This window comes from Cavia porcellus, unplaced genomic scaffold, assembly GCF_034190915.1.
Source record: "Cavia porcellus strain 051 isolate PalLab524CR breed Dunkin Hartley unplaced genomic scaffold, mCavPor4.1 scaffold_9, whole genome shotgun sequence".
Classification (NCBI taxonomy): domain Eukaryota; kingdom Metazoa; phylum Chordata; class Mammalia; order Rodentia; family Caviidae; genus Cavia; species Cavia porcellus.
In genome coordinates, this window is record NW_026947492.1 from 85,879,226 (window position 1) to 85,901,500 (window position 22,275).

Sequence of the window (22,275 nt, forward strand, 5' to 3'; positions counted from 1 at the left end):
TGATCAATCAATAAAATGGATTAACAAATTTGCCCATTTTAACATTACCAATAGGTATCATCTGTAGCATTTGCATGACATGTGGCAATATGAAAACTATGAGCCTTGCAATGAATGAGCTCAAAGTCCTTGTGGACTGTGAAAATGTCCCAGGTCTAGATAATCACTTGTATCTTCAGTACTTAGGCAAGTTACTTGCCCCTTACAGACTGAGCTTTTTCCTTTTATATCATTTGCTATAATGAATGTCACACAGAGAGTGTCCAAAACAGCAGGTAATCAATAAATGGAAGAAATAAACCTAAATTTGGGGGCTTGGAACTTAGTTTAAGCATAAGAGGAAAATGCAAATGTTATGCAATAGGTTGAGAGCAATATTGCTTTCCTAAAGAGGTCCCCCTGAGTCTCTTGGTCTATAGCAGACTTGAAGGCTGGGCAGATGAATTTTATTGTTTTTAATGCTTATTCTAGTTCTGTTTCTGGAAAGCACACTGTGAATTTATCAGGATACCTGACTCTGTAATAGAATCATAAGCAAATAATTGCTCTTGGTTTTCATGTCCGTAAATCCCAAGATTAAATAGTCTCTTCCCAATGGACATAGAAATTCAAGGCAACAGCTACATTAAGGTAATAACAAATAAAAATAAATGGGAAAGATCAACAAAAGAAACACTAAAGCACAAGGGAATCAAATACTTTAATAGCCCCATTTCACAAAGCATATAATAAAACCACATGGTGACAGAATTTTATTTCCGTAAGTATTAAGCTCACTGGCAAGCAATTTAATGTGAGGAATGGCCCAGGACTGAGAAGGTTAAAAAAGAATCCAATGATAAAGAGAACTTGTACTATTGTTATTGTTAGCTTGGAGTGGAAGTCCACCTGTCTGGTCGCTGGAAGCAAGAAACTGAGCCTCACTGTTCTGGAAGCTACAGAAAGTGAGCAAGTTCATGCAGGTGATCATCTTAGGCAAAGTATGGTTTCAGTGAGAAAGTTTACAGAAGAGCAGGGAGAGGGCTTGTTAAGCTCTCCTGTAGCCAACCTTAAATTGGAGGCTCCTAGTGGGCAGAGGATCACTGCTTTCCCTGCCCTGCTTTCCCTTGCTGCAGTCTCTGAGCAGACTCACTTCTCACCAAGTGCACAATGATTCAAAGCACGTTTCCTGTCAGGCAGCATCACTGTTAGCGGAAGTGTAGATCAGAACAGGAGGAGCTTTTCAGGAACTACCGAGGACCCACAGGGCAAGAAGTGGGAGGCAGAAAGGTCAAGATGGGGGAGAGAAGAGTACTTGCAGATTCCCCTGCACCAGGTCAGCCTCACCTTGCAGGAACAGACAGAGCACCTGTCTTCTTTCAGGGTCCACACCTGCCCATTGTGCTTCAGACCTCCTTCGTGGGGACAATCGCCAGAACAGGAGGGCCCAGAGGGACACAGACAATCATAGCCCCCGGCCAAGTTGATGCAGGCTGAATCATTCCAACAGGTGTGAGTTCTTAAGGCACATTCATCAATGTCTGCAAGGAACAAAGCACAGGGCTTTAGGGTCTTGCCAAGGGAATGCACAAAAGTAACAATCATCTGCCACAACACTGAGTGACACTATCAGACATGCACCTTGTCCCCAGTATGGCTGCTGTGCCAAGCTCTTCCCATGCATCATCTCCTTCCTCTGTCAGGCAGCTTTGTGTGGGAGGCTCTGCTCTTATTCTTGCCTTATAAATAACAGAGGCCACTAGAGTTAAATAGCAACTGATTATCCTGAAAAATCAAGCCCAGACCTGCCTGACTCCAGCTATCAAAATATCTAGTAGCACCTATGACTGCTTTTAGGATATTCTCAAGTGCTCGATTATCCAGATGCCATACACTCCGCTGATTCATTCACTGTGTGCACAGATTATCAACTGAGTAGGAACAAGAGGGCAGTGAGGCAACCTGGACCCAGTTAGGTCTCCCTTTCCCCAATCTTGAATTCAAGGCTGAACTATAAATGTGACTAATTATTGACAGCTAATTGAATTCCTTCCACCGTAATGATAGGTGTATTTTGATACCACATACCAAAAACCAGAGCTGGAGTAGAGCCTGGTATGGCTGCTGATGAAATACGTATCTAGGGTATGCTTTTTTCATTGACATCCCAGTAAAGCAAGATGTAGATCCAGCCAGCTTATTATGCTGGGCAAAGCAGAGTGAGAGCTTTGCAATACCCTAAACACATGCCTGGCTAGCCTGGATTGCAATCTTTCCCAGAGGGCAATCCATTCCCTCACTAGGCAGCCAATGGTACCTGTGAATAACTTTTTAAAACAAATCTCCTTGTAAAACTGAGAGGCAACGTATGACCTGGCAACTTCTACTCACTGGTACTATTTGTGAGGTTCCCTCAGAGGTCTTTCATTTTTGTAACATTTTTAAGCCATCTGCAGGTCCCTGTAATTTGTCTATCAGAGTCCTCCATTTCCCTTGAGTAATCTACTGTCTGCAAGTACCCTTCAGATAGTAATATGAACTAGATTTTCTTAACAACATGCTATGCACAAGATTCTTTGCACACTATATGTTTTAAGTGTTGAAGTTAATCTCTAAGCTATTACCTCCTTAAGATCATAAGCTGACCACTGGAACAAATATAAATATCTATTAGTAGGATACTTTTTGGTAGACTTGACTACTTCTGTAGGAAAACAAAACAGAATAGTAACTTATTCTAAATCCTAAATTTCATCTTAAAACATACATAAATTTGTAAGCATTTGGTGAGGGATAATGGAATCAAAGTTTTAAAAACTCATAAACAGCGTATTCTCTTATGGTACACCAAAGCAATTGCAAAGAGCTACTATCCAGTGCTACAATTTTATATATTTATATACACATATGGATAGGGTTATATGCATATATATATATATATATATATATATATATATATATAGTTTTTATATTACTTTGATGAGTTAGGGTTCACAATCATAAGTCTGAAATATTTATTTTCCTTTTATGAAAGAGATAACTGAGGATATACTGGTTACACAGGCAGCAGATCACAGGGCGGGAATTGTCCTTGTTTTTCTGATTGATGCGCTATAATGCTCTCCAGCAACCTGCACCAGCAGAGGTCTGAAGACTTTTTGAGCATAAACATGTTCTGGGTCTTTACCTACTTTTAAACTATTTACCCTGAAATTTACCCCAAAATAAACACTGAAATTCACTTTCCAGGGCAAGAGCTTGCCCACAAAGACTGATTGCATTTTAAAAACAAACAAAAAAACACCCATTCATTTAGAAGGCATATTGCCTTGGGCTAGGTGTATTTGATGAGGGGTTGGTAGTTTGAGAGGGATTAATGGCAAAGTGTATTTCATTGTTGTAATTTTTAAAATTGAACATTCCGTATGAGCATCAATCGTCCCTTATAAATAATTTTTATATGGAATATAGTTTTAGTTGAAACTCAGAAAAAGAATAATTACCCAAAGTGTGCTAAAATTTTGAAGCAAACATGACTTAAAAATAATGAGAAATAAATGGCCTGACAGCATGTATTGTATTTAGTATGGACTTTAATTCACAGCGCTGATGCAAAGTAGAAGATATTAAACAACTACAGCAAAATTTGTGGAAGGTAATTCCATAATATTTTTTTGTATATTTGTTTTGTTTTGTTTGCTTCCCACCAATTATAGCCTGAGTCAAACCGCTGGACTGAGGAACAGTCTTGGAAATGGCACAAATGATCCCAATTATCAGGCTTGGGTTTCAGGTCAGTCACTGTCAGGCCTCACGCTCTCTCTCCAGGTAACGCTAGATCATCTCAGTGCACCCCACTGCATGGTGCTCTTCAAATTCCTGCATGTCTCCCCCTCCTTCTTCCTCTAATTCTTCCCAAATAAAGCTGGCACTGAATGAAAACGTCGGGGAACCAGGCTGAAAGCAAGCTCTCCCTTATAACCCAGTGATTTTACGCCCCATGGCTTATGCTGCTGGGCACATTAGTTTCAGTCACAGTCCTTTATCACCCACATGAACCTATCATCCACTGATGGTCTCCTGACAATAACACTATAGGTAATGGAACAAGGGCTCCGAATATATCATCTGTTTCTTCATTAGATTAATGCAAATATTTAATACAAAATTCACCTTCTGCCTTCTCAGTTAAGCATTTCCCAACCCACTGCCAATTCAATCTCATCATTCACATCTTCTGAACGCTCATAGCAATGACGACTAGTAGACAATGCCTTCGTATTTAGGGATATGCCACTGTGAATCAACACTGAACAATCACATGCACATTACTCCTGCTCCTTAGTTTGTTTCTTTCTTCATTTTTTTGAAAGTAGCATATTCAAAATATTCAATCACATATTTCTCTCATCATATTTATAACCTAGTTGTCATAAATATAGGAGGATATGATAGGTAGGGAGATAGATGATGCATAGGTAGTGAAAGATAGCTAAATGGTTCATCATATATAAAATAAAATAATACAAACTCAGGTTGCTTTAAGCTCTGTGGATTCATATCTTCCCATTCACCACAGTGAGATTCCTGTCACAGACTTCAAACTGGTCTCCTTGCCTCCGCCACTTCTCATGATAATGCAGTAACCACACTGTTTGCAGTCTTAAAAAATGCCAAGAGCTCATGTTTACCACCACCAGGAGCTGACTGAACTGGTATAAAGACAAAGACCTCTGGATTCTGTTCAGCCCCACGAAAACCACTGCCATCCACATCTTTCACAGCATGGTGGCGCCTAAAAAGCAAGCTGTCTGCATCACTCCTGTATTTACAACGCATCTGTATTACTCTGATGCTTCTAATGGAAGGCTCAAGCTATCAGCTCTTTAACACTTCAATCATTATCTTTTAGCCCTTCACTTTTCATGTGACAGCAAGAGATGCAAAATGTCAGGTAGGTGAAGGCCCACTGTAGGACATGGTGTCTACAGTTGTCAAAATAGTGTATTTTTGAAAAAAACTAAGAATATTATTTTGTGTTCACACCACAAAAAATGACAAGCATGTAAGGTAATGCATGTGTTAGTTAACTTGCCTTAGCCATTACACAATGTATTATAAAATATGTTCAACTTCCTAATATATACTGCTTTACATATTAATTCAAAAACACACACAAACATGTATGTGTTTGTGACATTCAATGGAAGATCACACACAGGCTATGTTGGTTCCCGTGTATCATAGACCAGGCCTTTTTCTTTTTCTTTTCTTTCTTTCTTTTTTTTTTAATTATAGGGCTACTAATTATTAACCTCTGTGGAATGAAATGAGGTATAAGCTAATTAATTGGTAAAATAAGCGTGTCCTTTACTGCACTACCTTTACTTCAATGCAGTCTTAAAAATTCACACTCAGCATCGTCATTCCTCATTGGGGAGGAGAACAAACATTGACTTTGCTCCCTGTGCCCCACACATGATTTTATTCTTACAGTCACCTCTGGGGAATTACACACAATATATTCCTCTCCATGAATAGTTATTTCATTCAGCGCAGAGACTAAATCTTATTTCTTTCTCTTCACAAAACCAAAAGCAGCAGGATGACTGTGGGTGTTACATGTATTTATTTAATTTAACTTGCCTAAACCCACAAAGTTCAGACTAAGACTATTAAAAAGACTACTTGGTTAAAATGGAGTCTTTAGAGTGTTCAATGACAGCGAGGCAGAGCCATCACCTTGCCCTGCATTGAAAATGTTTTGTTATTTATTATTGACTTCTCATCTGCAAAAGCCCTTGAATCTGGCCCAAGGGAGAATTAATACAGTAGAATATTAACTGGACCCCATGCCACAACTGAAAGCATTTTATTTTCTGGTCAAATGGGGCTGGACAAAGGCAGAGAATGACCCATTAACAAATCACATCAGAAATTGCTGGCAAGTGTAATTTCTACCAATCTGCTAATAGTGGCTACAAAAGGCTCTGTAATTTATGGTGTCTTCTAAAGTAATCTCTAACCTCGTAATTAGTTCCTGGGAACAATGTGCTTTTATAATAATTGGACATTTTGTGTTTACAATGTTGCAAACAGTTTGGCAGTGCTTTCCCCTTACAAATCAAGAAACCTTGAGCATAAAGACAAATACATCTATTGTGTATGATAAAAAATAGGGTACAAAGGCATAGTTGCTTTCACCTCTCCAGAGTGAAAAGATTTCACAGTTGAACACAGCACCATATTGCCTACAGAGTTCCATGTAATTGCTTTACTTACAACACAGAAATCTAATTCGGCTTTCACGCAGTTTAACAGATTTATGGAAAGGCAGATGTTAGCAATTATGGAAACTGACATTATTCATATTCTGGGTAATACAGACCTGTTTGCTTTGCACAAAGCCAACTTAATCTATTCTGCATATCCCAGGGCACCCAAAGGGAAGAGGCACCCTATTTACATTTTGTAACTGTTGTTCTCTGCTGAGCAAACAAAAAGATGCTCACCTATGAGACTTACCCACATCATCAGACAGGTCTCCCAATGACAAAGACGCAATAAAACAAGAATCAGTCAAAGTGTTGCAAGCTCAAATCCATAATCATTACAGTGCCCTTGCTTTTTCTTATTGTAAATAATGACTGCGATTTTCTTGTGTTGGGTCTTATAAATCCATCATTTAAACACTCTATGCTTGAATGAGACTTTGTTTTCAATAAGACACCAGGCCCAAGCTTGCATTACAATTAATTTTCTTGCATTGACATTTTCAAAATTTCTGAAAGCTGTTGTTATTGTACTCAGTGTAGCTTTAAAAAATGTCCGGTTGTAACCAGTTGATCTTCTTTCATTGATTTGAGGTTCTCAGGTTATTTGGGGATGTAATAAAGTACAAGTCAGAGGTATTTCTATCAGAGGCAATTAAACCAATCCCAACACATCCTTGCATAATTTTCCTACACTTCTACAAAAGCAGCTCTGCAGAAGTTTTAATAGCATGAAGATTATACAGGCTCCTGCCTCGGGAACTGAAACTTGGCAACAGGCTGATCTCAGAGAACAAAGGGGGCATCCTTTCCTCCAGGGTTTTCAAAAGTTAGGTCAAAGCAGTGGACTTCCTCATTACCCCAGATTTCTCTTCCTAGAGCATCATTCACAGCACATGTATCCTTAGTGTCAAACTCAAAGCAGGTGGTGTGTCAGGAAACAAGATTTAACCCAGTGTGGGAATATCCAGTTGTATGTGTTCTGACTTGGAAATCATTACCAGACATGAGGGGCTCAGAAATGAGAACAGAGCTTGGGGGCTTATTAGTGATAGGCTAGATAGAGCACAGACTCTTCTTCAATAATTAAAACAGCGTTGCTTCTTTCAGAGTGGCAGAGGAAATGCTGTGGGGGGAAATATATACAAAACATATCAACAAAATATGTGTAAGAAACAAGTGCAGAAATGTTAAGCCTGGTCTGACTTGCAAAATTGCAACCTCCTAAAATGCACAGTAAGTTTCAGGACCATCCTCAGGTCCATTGCCTTGCTCTGCAGGGAGATGGCCCTTGCACACACTTAGGTAGGATGTTCCTTTCAGAGCACAGAAGATTAAGAAAGAGGTTATTACACTCATTGCTCATCAGAAGAGATCCACTAGTATGCCAGAGGGCTCAGATCAGCTCAATTTAACCGAACAGGGGCAACCAGCTGGAAAAGGCAGAGCAAAAGAAGCAGCTAGCTACAGGTTTGACTATTTGGAATGCTTTTAGGTTTCTCACAGGAAAGAGCTTCCAAAGTCCTTTCACTTTGACTCTTTCATCTCTTCCATGTTCCAACCATCCTTGAGTAGGGGATGACCCTATCCTTGGTATTTATCCTATTGTCTGGTGTATATGTTTGTTAGTGCATAAGGAATTTCCCTTTCTTTAATTGGGCAGAGTCTCTGTTTAAATAAAGGGACAAATAAGAACTGTTGGGACTCTTTTTCCATGTCTCATCCTTGGATCCAGATCTTATTTTGCTCATGTCTACAATTAGTATCTGTCTTTTCTTTTCTGGAAATTTCCAACTAGATTTTAGTGGTACAGTTTTGGTATACATAATGATCACACTCATCATAGAGAATTTGTTCCTGTTCATGATATAACTTGATATTTTTCTGCTCCATTTCTCTATTCTCCCTTCAACATCTTCTTCCCTCATTGCTTACAAAAGCTTTGTTTCCATTTTCTCATTTTTCTCTTCATTCTCTCTGAATGTATGCAGGTTTCCACATGATCATGTAATCTACAATTTCTCACAGTCACTGTGTGCAAACTCATCACCCTCATTTAACAAATACTGAAGCCAATGCTGTCTTTATCATGATCAGAGAACTCTTTCCTCACCTGTGGGAGACCAGATAGGAAGATTAAGGCCATCAGGACTGGCCTCTTCTGTGAGCACTAGAGAGGAAAGCTGGGTCTGAGTGTGCACAGACACACTGCAGGGGAAATTAATGCAGTTGAGACCCTGTTGTTTGCTCAGATATGCACCACAAATGGTGGGAGATGGTCAAAGCCTGTTATACTCTGATTGCCTCTGTCCATGTCTGAGTGAGTAAAGCCAGGTGCACCAGTCACTCACAGCTCCTTATCAAAGATAGACAAGATCCTGCTGGACCCCCCATAGTTTAACCTATTCTTTGTCTCTCTGTGCTCCATTTTCATTGTTACTTGGTCAGGTACAAGCTCTAAGGGTAACCCCTATATTCCACTCTCCTGGGCAGCATTTTCTATTCTTCCTCTTACCTATACATTCATCTAGTCACCAGCAATCACCATCAATTAACCAACTCCCCAGATATTCATGGAACATTTGCTCTGTGCCTTTCTTATGGTTCAGAGATGGAGCAGTTAATGATATTTTTCTGTAACTTTGGACCTTACAGTTTTCTCTTATTTTTAAATCTTGATACTTCCCAAGGCCCCATCCTTGTCCATTTCTTTCTCCTTAGTGGAAAGACAATGCCATGCTGATCAAAGTTTCATCTTCAGAATCGGGCATCTCTGAATGTCAATTAGTATGACTCACATACCCAGTTTGTTGCAGAATGAGAAGGTTCTTGAGACTGGCATCTTTCAATGCGAGGAAACAAGACAACTCTCAGTATCCAGGACACATGAGTCAACTGGGGTTCAGCTCCATCTCTGAAATGTATTAATTTTGTGACTTTGAAACTTTTACCTACATCTCTGAGCTTTGGTTCCCTCATTTAGAAAATATGGACAAAAATATCCCCACGATTTGGGGATGTAGCCCAGCAATGGAGTAATTTCCTACCATGTGAAAGATCCTGGATTTAGTCTTTAGAATTGCATGAAGAAAATTCCATACCACACATGATTATTTTTGTTTGAGTATTTGAGGAGGGGTCTTGTTAGTCCAGGCTGGTCTTCAACTCACAACACAGACCAGACTGTCCTTAAATCTATGGCAATTCTCCCACCTCAGCCTCCTATAGGCTTGGATTACAAACATTTATCACACACCCTGATGCCATGGGATAATTTGTTATGTTGCATAAACACCTAGTAAAATGCTATGCTGTAAAAATTCCTCCAAAATTAGCTGCCATTGCTCCTGTTGTTTCTATAATTTCTGTCTGGGTAACCAAAATCAAAACCACCATTCCTATTCTCTTATTGTGTCACCAGCCCATGAATCCATCTCCTTTCCCATCATTTCCAATGGAATTCTGATTTCTCACATTCACATGGTTTTGATTAGCACACTGGCAAAAAAAAAAAAATCCATAAATGTCAATACCCTAAATGTTCTCTGAGCTCTAATTTGTAGATGTGATGTGAAGATCAAGTGAAAAGTTTTGAAATAACACTATTTTATAATATTGTGTGAACTTACCTCAGACACGGGCTACATTATTTTTGTGGCATCACAAAGGTAGGTATTTTACTGCCAATAGAGACAGGAGCTTCTTCCAGTCAGGAAAATAAGAACTGGATGAAGGTAAATCACTCTTCTAATTAACCAAGTGAATTGCTGTGAACAATCCCTACTTCTCTACCTAGTGATTACATCTCCTTAAAATCAATACAATTCCGACCAGAGGAGAGAACAAAAGAAAAATCAATATATATTGAAACACTTACTATCTAAAGAGAATTTTACTGCACAGAGAAGCAGTAAGAATGATGCCATCAATCTTACATATATAATTTTATATATCTACTTATGAATGAGAGGTAATATTCTTTTATAGCTGTCGCCCACTTAAGTAATATCTCACACCTGGCCAAATCCTCATTGGGTTGTTACAGTCACTGTGTTTTTAAAAATTTCATTTTTGCTAAAACAAATTACTCTTCTTACTTTAATTTTATATTCCTTTATCTCCTTCATGTCACCTTGCATGCTCGGCTGCGAAAATTCTTTTTTACCTTCCTTACTTATCTGATATTCCTTACTTGTTTTCTTTGTGTCTGTCAAGCACCTTTTACAGTGCTTACTAAGAAATGCATAAACACTGGTTAAATTTGAATTTTATGGAGCTGTGATAGAAAACAAACCTGTGCCCTTAGGTGGCATGTTTTGTTTTGTTTTTTTTCTCCCTGACACAAATACAAGTTATGTAAAAAGACTCCCAAACCCTAGTCCATTTCTAACTTTATGTGATTACTTTTTGCCATGTGGACCTGGGCTTATAACTCAAATATTAGAAGAGGAGTAGAGACAGAAAAGCAGGAGTCCAGAATCAAAGAAACAGGACACTGAAAATATGCCTCAGAATTGACCAGCTTTCTGGGACATTACAGATTTATCAAAACATTCCTGGCTTCTCCCCATGAGTATTTTCATGAAAGTGTCAAAGACAGGAAGTGTAGTTCTCTTGCAAGTCTGGAAAACTTAGCCAAATAATCCTTGGGGACAAACACACGTAGGATAATCAGCCAGGTTGAAAATTCACACTAACTCCCTATTTTTGACAAATCATTCTCTCAAGCAAGTTGTCAATGAGAAATTATTGTTTCTTTCTCTTCTATGCCCATGAAAAGTCTTAGACACAAGGAAATTTAATTTACTAGAAGAAATGTCCTACAATACAGAAAGCAAAGGCACAAAATACAACCATGGGGATATTAAAAAACCAAGTTTCAATGTAAATAACCACAGAGTCGGTTTGCAACAGAACTCAAAAAGCTCATGCAGCCGTTATTTACTGCCATTTATCCACATATTCTTATTGAATTCCATAACTTTCAAGGGAGTGGTGAGGGTTTTCCAAATGCTCTACTTCAGTAAGAAATTTAGGATAAGAATTTGGATACTATGCCAAGAAAAATAAGGCCTGCTGACACAACTATTACCCCGATCATGGGTTGGTCTCTTATGCTTGTGTCTTAGACAATTTCATCTTTTTGACTTTTTTTCTTCTCTTAATCATATTTTGCTCCCTGTGGAACTCTAATCAACTGTTGTTTAAAAACATGTCTTGGGCTGCCCTGTATTTTGAAAGAGATATTCTCCAGAAAGACGTGGAAAGCTTCTATAGGGAGAGGGGGAAAGGAAGTGTACAGCAGGGGACTGGAGCCTATACTGCTCTATACTGTTGAGAGATAAGTTCTCCTTCTTTCTGTGCAAGTTATGCTGAGGGAGGTAAAACCATCTGGGCTAAAATTCGGTATTAAGGAAAAGGAAAGAAGGCCAAGGGCAGATTTCATTCATGACCAAAAGTTAATCAGACTTCCGTGGCCAGACACAAACAAATAACATTATCTACCATGCTCACCAAACCCTTTAAGGGAGGAAATACACACACACATACACACACACACACACACACACATGCACACATGCACACATACACACACATGCACACACACACACACACACACACACACACACACACACACACACGAACACAGTTTCTAACAGAGAAGGGCCTTGTTCCTAGGATCCCTAGGCTGGCTCCAAACCTATTGAGCTCCTCCTGGAGAAAACTCAAAGCTTCCAGAAGAATTTATTGCTGTTATAGCTGTCATCTGAACGCAGGGCCCGTCTCTCTTTGTCCATATGGACAAGTAGTCTAAAGTAGTAGTCTAAATTCTATAAGTGCCAGTTAAGGGGGTGGGGAGAGTCTTTCCCATGGACCACGCCCCATTCCTCCAGCCCTTTGTAAATTCCACTTCTCTACTCTGTTCAAATCCCTGCTACTCCTTGTTACTCTGTCTTGGTCTCTCCCAGCCATCCAGTCACTTCTGTCCAAATTGGAGTGGAGTTCTCTTTATGTCACAGCCACTCTATGTCTTTACTGCATAGGTTAGCTCTAGTTTAAACCTGTTCTTACTTCTGTGGTGTCCAGATTTGCTTATTGTTAATTCTACTTCGTCTTTAACACTGCTGGTATCTTTAACACCATTCAGGTTTCTAGAAAACAAAGAAAAGAAATTCTCACTGTTCACACAAAGACCACACAATTCCTCAGGATGAACTGTGGGTAGGGGCCACTATTCTCATTGATATTAAAAACCACTGCTGTAAAAGTCTTTTTTTAATTCATTTATCAACAAATATACATTGAGCACATCTGATATTCCAGACACCACTGCAGCAACAGAAAATAAAACTGAAAAGCATTCTAGTCTCAGGAGATTAAGTTTTAACAGGAAGATGTAACAACAGGTAATTCCTTTAACATATCTTCTATGAGGGCCTGTAGATGGTTTGGGATCCTGTTCATGCCTTTGGCTTATATTAAGTTAGGATTAATTTATCTTCATGAAACATGAAGTATAAAGTAGTAATTTGTTAAGCTGAAATTCACTATATTTCTCAGTTTTCACAATCTTCTTAAAAACATGACCTCACTAAAAAATAATTTACAATGTTAGCATCATCTTTGCTCAAGTGAAGAATCACTTATAACCAAGCTGAGGATCACTTAAATAGTCTTTGCTGCCAAGCATTTCTACCAGCGTGACAGAAAGGAGTGACACTCATCTCTAATGATCCTGCACATACCTAAGGAGATCATCATAATGATTAAATATGTTTGATGTTTCATTTTTTTCATAATTTTAAAAACTTTTCCTTCTCGGGTAAGATTCACTTAGGAATGTCTTAATGGACATCATTTTTGCCCTCAAACCATGAAGTAAGTTAAAGTTCCTCTCCATGTACCTAGGCTGCCAGTAGCATATTTTCAACAATAGTTGTAACTTCATATAAGACATCTAAGAAAGAATAAAACAGGGTAAATAATTTGCTTATAGTTGGCCATACAGCTAGTGAGTTTCTGAGTCAGGACCCCAGTGTAAGTATTCTGATCTCAGGTCAAGTTTAACCCATCACCTTACATGATGATCAGCTCCCATTTCTGTAGGAAATAAATATAAGGATATTATGCAAAAGGTAAATGTAACTCTCCAGCACTCCAACCAATACAGAGTCCCCAATCACTGGCTGATACTTCACATATGTAAAACAGAGTAATTAAATGAAGAAGTCAAAGACCCATCAGAAATGCTGTAATTAGCTGGTGCAGTAAAAACTTCATTCAAATTTGTTTCATAAATCCACTTATGCACTCATGTCCATTTTTATTGCCTGGACCACTGCAATAGCATCTTAGTGGTTTGCTTTTCTAGGTTTCTCTAAAGAGAAGCCAAGTTCATATTCTGATATTTATCCATTATACTAGGTATGTTTTTAAGCAAAAAACAAAACAAAACAAAAAAACACCCGCTTTGAATTGTCAAAGATTTAGACGTAGAAATTAGTAAGAAACTTGTGTTTCCATCTATTTCTTACTCTTATGTGTCCTGAGAAACTGTTTTAATAACTCACTTCTACAATTTGCAAAATGGTTATTCCGTGTGGTTCAATAGGGAAACTCCAGCCAGCTTGTTCTTTAGTTTCTCTATAAATAAAATGGAAAAATCGCACTACACTTGAATGGCTATTGTGAGAATTGTAGAACAAAATCGAATGCATAGTAGTAGCTTCAAAATGACTGTGTTCAATAACTGGCTAATTCTGAGGGCTTCACATTTTAAACCAGAAACATGCCACGCAACAGCCAAACTGCCTAAGTACAGAAAGTCACACTGACCCATGGTAGAGGAGCTGAGATTTTCTTGACAGTGCTACTATATTAGTACAGCTGTATTTTCTATTAAAAGCTATCATATTTCCCCACAAAATAAATACTTACACAATACTAAGACATATGTATCATTAAACAGGACTCAAAACTGTCAACTCCTCAGTTTAGAACACGGAACCCTTCATGATGCGGCCTTCACATCTGTTTTCACTTTTTTATCATCATTCCCACCAACACCACACCAGCCATCGTGCGCTACACTGGAAATCTCCCCATTTCTCATCACTTCAGTTAGATCCTTTTATAACTCCGCCTCCAATCTGGTGTGATGGAGTCACTACCTGGAATATTTCCCTAAATGTACATTTTGCTTAGAACATTTCTTCTCATTCTTCTGTTTCAATGAGAATATATTTTCTGTGAAAGAGCTGTACACACGTTGCCAATCCAAATGAACTCACCTCAAGAAGAAACAATCACTTTTCCACAGAGTCTCTACCTGAATTTCTCATGTATCTACTGGCTCACACCCTGACTTCTCCTGTCTCTACCTGCTGCTTCTCCCTGCCCCAGACTGGAAGCGCTGTGTCTTACTTCTTGCCATATCCCAAAGACACAAGGACTCGCTCAGTGCTAACTCAATGAATGCTCCTTGAGAAAGTGGATCGATACAAACACTACAGTGTAAGATCCTCTGCTCATAAACACACAGGTAAACATCTCGCAGCAGCAGGAATAACCGCAGACTCACACAGACAATGCAATGTTCCTCTCAAAGGAGTTACAGATGTTCGTCTCTGAACGGTGGCTCAGATGTGGTCTTTGGCTCTAGGACATTCAGGTGGAAATTTCTGGAGTGAAACAACTGCTCATAGTGAGCCTCAAGGCGCAGGAAGCTGATGCCGGCCTGGAGCTCAACACAAGGAGTGCTCAGAATCAGAAGAAAGAAGCTGAGTGAGTCTCCCCTGGGACCCAGTGATAAATCCCAAGGCAGAAACGCTGAGGGGTCAAATCAGAACGATGACGGGAAATACCCAGGCTGAACTCTGGTGCTTTACATCTTGGCTCTTACTGTACTGCACATGAGCAACATTTGGAGACAACACTAGCAATTAAATAAATAAACATAAACATGGCTACACTTCCTCAAAAAGAAGCAGACACACAGATAGACACAAACTTAGACAGAGGCAGTTTCAGAGTACTTGAGGTCTTCTGAAGGCTTTCAAGGTCCCTGCTTTCAGTCAAGGGGGTACCAGAAGTAGTCAAAGGGGTTCATGAAAACACTTACCACTGAATTTTTCTCCAGAGCTGAGGATCCCTAGGTCTGTGGTAGAGTAGAAAATGTGCATTTCTATCAAGTTGTCAGATGTAAAGTGGATGTCCCTGATATTCCTGGTGGTGGTCTCATCTGACACCATCACCACGCGTGACATGAAACTCCATGTTCACAGTCAGTGCCATGAGTTTAAGAAACTATTTCCTAGGGATGTCCCCCCTGATCCTGCTATCACTCAGCAGACACTTCAGGAAGAAGACTATCATAAAGTCATTTAAAACATAAAGAACATTTTTCATGATGTCAATTTAAGATCTTAGGCCGCAATCCAAATTATGTCTACAGCTACTCATTTTCCAAAATGCCACCTCTGCAGTGAGCAGGAAGCCCTAAAGAGAAACATCAGTACTGCAAAGCAATTTTGGGGTAAAATGCCAGTCTTTTTCTTGTGTATTTCTCACTCTTACCTCTGACTGTCTTCCTTCTCTCAGAGCTCCCACTGTGCTCAGTCACACTGTACAACACTGTCACCAAGATAGGCTGAAATTCTAAAGGATGCTTTGCCATGTATATCCCAGAGTCAGAAATTGTGCCTGGCTTCTAGAGACAACTTCTGAGTTGCTGTGGTCCTGTATATCACACTACCAAGGCTCAAGTTATTACAGCAGAAAGGAGTGCAGCTTTTTCAGTGTCATAGTTTAAAGTTTGAGTTCTGTCTCATAATACGGAAATGAGACTAAATATCCAAAATATTATGACTGGGATCTTAGCTTACTGACAAGATCAGCTACACCCACAGGAGGATTAAAGAGTATCACTCAACAAAGAAGCGACTGTGTTGAGTGATTTACGTTTTAATGACCACATCCAAAAAGAAATAGACAAATTAGCAAGATGTTTTCTTTATAAGTAAAAATTCTAAATATTTAATGAGCAAAGAGTGTACTCAATAAAGTTTTTCTGTAACAGTGTAGAAGAAATCTCTTGGGAAACAGCTCCTTATGCAAAGACACTGAATAAATAAGGATTTAATTCCTAGCATAGGTTATTTCTATTCTTTACTTCTCAAGACATTCTGCATTGTGCCAAATCCACAAAATGCCTAGGAGAGAAAAGGGCTTTAAGGCTAAATAAATTTGGAAACTTTAAAATGCACAGTACAAGCTCAGTCCTCCTCGTTCATTAAATAAATTGCTACCTGCTAGGGTTCCTCTAGGGAAAACGGATTTAGAAAATATAAAGATCTCAGAAGAGTGCCTGAGCATAAAATACGGAATTATTTTATATGGTTAACATTTATTTTTATTATTATACTGAGGAAATATATAAATCCTTTCATCCTTCACGCCTACATGCTACCTGCTACGACTTTCTTTTGATCTTGTCTGATCTCTTTTTCTCTAATTATCCCCATATTTTAGAGTGTCAAGGAAATAATTTTACACTAATTACAAATTATATTGGAGGGCTTTTCATTGTTAGGTGTACGCTGAATTTTATTTTCAATTTGATGCTTTAAAATCCTTAAGTGATGAATCCTTTCTTATCCTTCCACACAGTCTACCTTTATGCTAAAAACACTGTAGGCTATTTTTATAACTATAACATTTATATCAACACTCTAATACTTAAGTTTATTTAAAAGTAGATTTAAAATTTTTCCTCTTATTTGTGTGGTACACGTGCTGTCCACTCAGAATAGAACTGAGGTCCCAGCTCCCTGTACAGCGTTCTGCTTTAAGGTAGGATCCCAGGCTGCTTTTTCTGCTCCCAGGATAGTCAGAGCTGCCATTGTGAAGGTGTCAAACAGTGGGGAAGCTGTCACTGAAGCCACACTCAACACAGCTGAGGATGGCTTACAAGATAGTCCTCGGACCCAGTTTTAGATCCTGTTAGAATAACTTCCATGCCCTCTGTTCCGAAGTCACATTGTAAAGTATTCACCCCCGAAATGAGGAGGTGCTCTTGGCTTTGCCAAGGTCTCCAGATCACATTCTATCCAACCTTTGTGCTGGGCAGGTCCAGGTCTACAGATATGTGGATGGGCTTGAAGGGCAGCAGGTAATCTTGCAGGGGCTGTGATGGGCCTCAGCTCACCCCAAATCTATCAGCTGCAGCTGTGTGGATATGCTTTCTCTGATCAGATCACTCCCTTTAGATGTTTGAAAATGTTCTCGCCCTGCCCATTCTGTGTTCACTTGATTCTAGACTTTTCCATACCCATTCCACATCTAGGTGGTCTCTCCATCCATCAGAACCCACCATTGGCATCCGACAATGTTGTGCCTTACAATTTAAGTCCTTTTAGTCCCAAAGCTATGCTCCATGCTTTTCACACTGACTCCAGTTTGATGTCACTCTACGACCTTGTGACGTCTGGCTTTGAGAAGGCTCTTTGATTATAGAAAATTTATTATTTACTGCCAAACAATCAGAATGTTATTTTGCAACAAAAATAACTCAGGAAGTCAGCAAGACGTCATTATATAAATAAAATCAAGAAATGCCTAGGGCACTGTGAATGGGTCCTTAATGCTTGGCAAAGAAAAAATATTCACAGGTATCGTATAGTTGGCATCTGTACTTCTACCCCTAATCCTTTTAGTTTGAAATACCCTGGTCCACAAACATGCTTTCTCTGCTCTAACTTGTCTGTTTCTTGGGACAGAGGAAAAATACATTTGTAATTTTCTGTCTGGAGAATTGTATATGCATCTTCCTTTGAAATTAGAGTAATATGCATAAATTGTAAACTGGCTTCTATGATATTCATAAACATTTTTGTTTAATCCCTTGGTTACAATATTTATTTCACTATCCTTATTTTTAAAATAGTTTTATTCTAATAGTTCAATTGAATATGTACATTTCATATGTACTAAATCAGTACTTTTAAGATGTAAGGCATTATATGTGGATAAAAATTATATCAGCTAATATCCTATACACTATCTTGTTTTAAATTTTAATTCTCTAGCCTCCACAAAATCTTTCTTTTTCTATTCTGGGTTCACGTCACCAGACATTCTAAGAAAGAAATGACACCAGTGGCCAGCACATGGTATCACTAGCAAGGCTGAGGTGCTATCGGATTAACTGTCACAGCCTGTCTCCTTACCTTCCTGCGTGTTCCCAGTGATATGGCCCCAAAATGCAAAATCAAGTGGATCAAATGAGTCCCAGGCCTCCCTGTTCACTCATATTATTGTAACTCTCTATCTAGACCTCACTCAGTTTCTCTCCTTCTCTCCAGGCATTCCGCACTGACCTCCAGATACCCTGGGAAAGGTTTCCTCCATCCTGGATTCAACCCATTTCAAAAGCATTGACTACAGTGTTAACATACGAAGAGTACAAACTTTGGGATCAAACCCATTAGGATTATGGTCTGTGGTGCCATTGCTCAGCTGTGGGAATGGAGTCCGTTTATGTTAATACCTGGGCCCTCATCTTCCCCACGTGTAAGATGCTGATGGCGAGAAGGCTTTCCTCCTATTGCCGCTGTGAAACTAACTGCAAGTGCCCGGTGCCTGGCGTTGATGCAAGTTAATGATAGTGAGTGCTATTTCCTGAGCATTTAAAACATAAGCACTAAATGCTTCTCCTTTTCTGAGCGTAATTAAACTCCACTATTACTCCACAGCAAACTATGAGGTTGGCACTTATATTAATTGCTCAAATAAGCCCCCCGAGAAAAGGGAGCTCTCAAAAAAAAAAAAAAAAAAAAAAAAAAAAAAAAAAAAAAAGCAAGCTCTCACCTAATGTTAGCTCTTAATTAGCATCACTCTTATTGTCTTCATTAGGAAGGTGGGGCCGCTGAGGTAGAGGGAGAGTAAGTGTTAACATTTTTATCTGATACTTGGCAGGATAATTGCACATAAGAATATTTTTCTTAGAATAAAAATCCACTGCAAGAATTATTTTCATCATTCTACAGTATAAAAAGTAAGACAATAAATAACTTGCCAAGTGCTGCTCAGCTAGAAAGTCATAGAGATGAGATTTGAATCCCAGTTTTACTGGACTTGAACCTTTGCATTATATCCTGCTGCTATGGAACCAGGTAACTAAGTAGTGGAGCACAGGCATCAGTGAGCTTTGTTCCAGGAAGCATTAACATAGATAGAGTGTCGCCAGGTTCTGCTCTTTGGTTGCCATTCCTGGGAGGACTAGGTTACAGGCTCTTAGCACAGACTCAAAATCTTAGGCCATTTTAACTACCCTGACTTAGCACCTGGTTACAATTACAATCTTCCTCCCAAGAGATTCTAGCAGGCCTTTCTTTGCTTGTTTCACTGTTATTATATTGTTACTTTGCCTAGTGACAACAGCTAATAATAATTCATATTTTAATATTAATAAATGTTAATCTTTAGCAATAATTTATTACTTCGTGTAACATAGTGATTGCTGCTGCAGCAGCTGTCCTAATACAGCTATGCCATTCAGAGTGACCAGAAAGCAGACACCAGCATCTGAGCACTGGCTTCATCCAAATACGTCCTGTGCCAAAAGCAATCACTGGAGGTTGAGAGATGCCATGTCCTTTTAGAATGACTCTACCTCTTTGTGCACTGATGATAAAATTTTTTCTGATGATAAAATTAATCCATGACCAATATGACAGTACAAATCTACAAAATATATCAAAAGCCCTCAGTTTTACTGGAGGGATAAACAAATAATTAGGAATGCAAATGTAATCTTGTAAATTCTGTCCAAGAGGCATAAATAAATGACTATGGGGACATGTAGGAGGGAGGGCATTTTTAAAAATAATAACATTGATTAAAGAGAAAATGTAGACCAGAGGTTCAGTGCGTTGGTTTAATAGTCTTCCTAACTCCTTGGAGATTTGGAAAAAGACCTCAGTGTAGGTCCACCCCCAAAGAAACTGATTCTGAACCACCCAGATATTAATATCTCACAGTAGGTCTTATTTTTAATAGGCTACCTGGGATCTATTACAAAACAAGCTTGAGAATCATTGGTTTAGGGAGTAGGATTTCATCAGGATTTTGACAAGAGAAAATAGAAAAGGGAAAAAGGTGCAGAAAAGAAAAAAGGAGAAAAAGAGTACAGGGTTTGGGAAAAGCAGAATAAAGACTTGAGCAGCTTGAGAATCTATATGAACTAGGAGTGGAACCAGGAAAATAAGGACTCATATGCAAGACCAAGATCAAGGATGTGGAAAAATACAAGTCAAGGTCTGAATAGCAATTTTAAAATATTCAAAATATTCTTTACCCTTACCATTGTTAGTTACATTAATTTCCCCACTATTACATGGTCTATATCACCATGCTATGATAAAAAAGCAACTTCCAAATTAAAACTGGGTATCATCGACTTCTACTACCACAACATCAAAACACGAAGTTTAACAACAGATCACTTCCCCACCTTTGAATATCCTAATGTACACATTTTTGTGCTCTTCTTTTAGCCTTAACAAGATACACAAGCAAATGAGATGGGAAGGAGGGAAAAGAAGAGAAACAGAGACAAGCTTCTCAATAATGGAGATCTTATTTGCTACTCGATCTAGAACCATGCATTTCTTTAATCACGTAACCTACGAGGTACGGTTGAAATACATGGTAAATGCTTAAACCTTAAGAACTAGTAGAGGGACAGACATGTAACTACTGACTTCCTGTAAAACACTTTCTCTGGCTTCAAACACACTTATCCCATTATTCTTGCCACTTTCTGAATATTCTGAGGAGTGATCAAAATACGGAGCCATCCAAAGGAAAAGGAAGTGGGCAAAATTTTCTCTCTTGTTGCTGGGACAAAATAGATGAAACCCAAGATGAAGGAATAAAAGGTTTATTTAGCTCACAGATTATAGAGGTTTCAGTCTAAAACCAGCAGTCCCAAGGCTGGGTGGCATGGCACAGGGGCAACAGTTCAAGGTGGCAGAAGACAGCAAAGCAGCCAGAGCACGTGTCTTTCCTCACCTATGCTGTAAGCAACCTATGCTCCTTGGGTGAGCGTAGCACTTACACCACCTCTGTGCCCTCCTTTTGCACAGGCTGAGGCTATTTACAAGGTAAGGATCCTGGTTACCTGCTGAGTCTCTTAGTTAAATTTCTAAACTTCTCAAGTTGACACAGTGTATCAGCCATGATATATGATGCGCATCCTCACAATCTTATTCACTGGATCTGGCAAATTGCAATTTACAGTTCTTCTTAAAAAATCAAAATGATCATAGAAGGTAAATGATTTGAAGTGATTCATCACAACAAGACAACTAAGACAGAGTAATTAAAAAGAGAACTTCCAAAGCTGCTTCAGAAGGTGGCAAGAATAATAGGAATAAGTTTATTTAAAATTGAAGGTGGGTGTATGTTTAAGAGATAACTGGAAATTTGTCTTCTAGGGCAACAATTTCTAAAATTTAAACATCAGATTGTTTCATATATGTATTTACAATTTGTATTTTTTTTATCTGAGAGGGATACATTGGAGGAATTTCTAAGTAAATGACTTAAAAAGCAACTTGAATCTATACTCTTAAGTGAAATAAATCAGGACCCACATGTCTAAATTATTGCATTTTCTCCCTGATGTAGGAAACTGCAAGAGTAAGGAACAATACATACACGACATTGTGAAATGGGAAGAAACTGTTCAAAAGGCCAGAAGAACCAATACAGTGGAAGGGGAAAAAGAAGGAAGGGAAAAGAAAAAAATAACAATGTTTGAAAAGTGTAAAATGGAAACAATGCTTTGTAAGTAGGGAGGGAAAATGGGTTAAAGGGAGGAGAGGGGATTAGGAAAAAAAGAATCAAAATACATCATGTAAGAATACAAATTTCCTATGATGAATGATTGTTATGTGTATCTAAAATGTACTAACAAAGTTTATATAAAAATTAAACATTCACCATATTTATCAATCACACC

At 38.7% G+C, this 22,275-nt stretch overlaps 1 protein-coding gene across 1 annotated transcript in view; it reads right to left on the reverse strand.

The window, feature by feature from the left end:
- The window catches only part of LOC100729132 (protein kinase C-binding protein NELL1), a 647,616-nt gene that overhangs the window by 31,016 nt on the left and 594,325 nt on the right, over positions 1-22,275 (reverse strand). Inside the window, exon 12 of the mRNA XM_063256783.1 lies at positions 1,327-1,520. Within this exon, the coding sequence (XP_063112853.1) occupies positions 1,327-1,520 (194 nt within the window). The remainder of the gene's footprint in view (positions 1-1,326; positions 1,521-22,275) is intronic.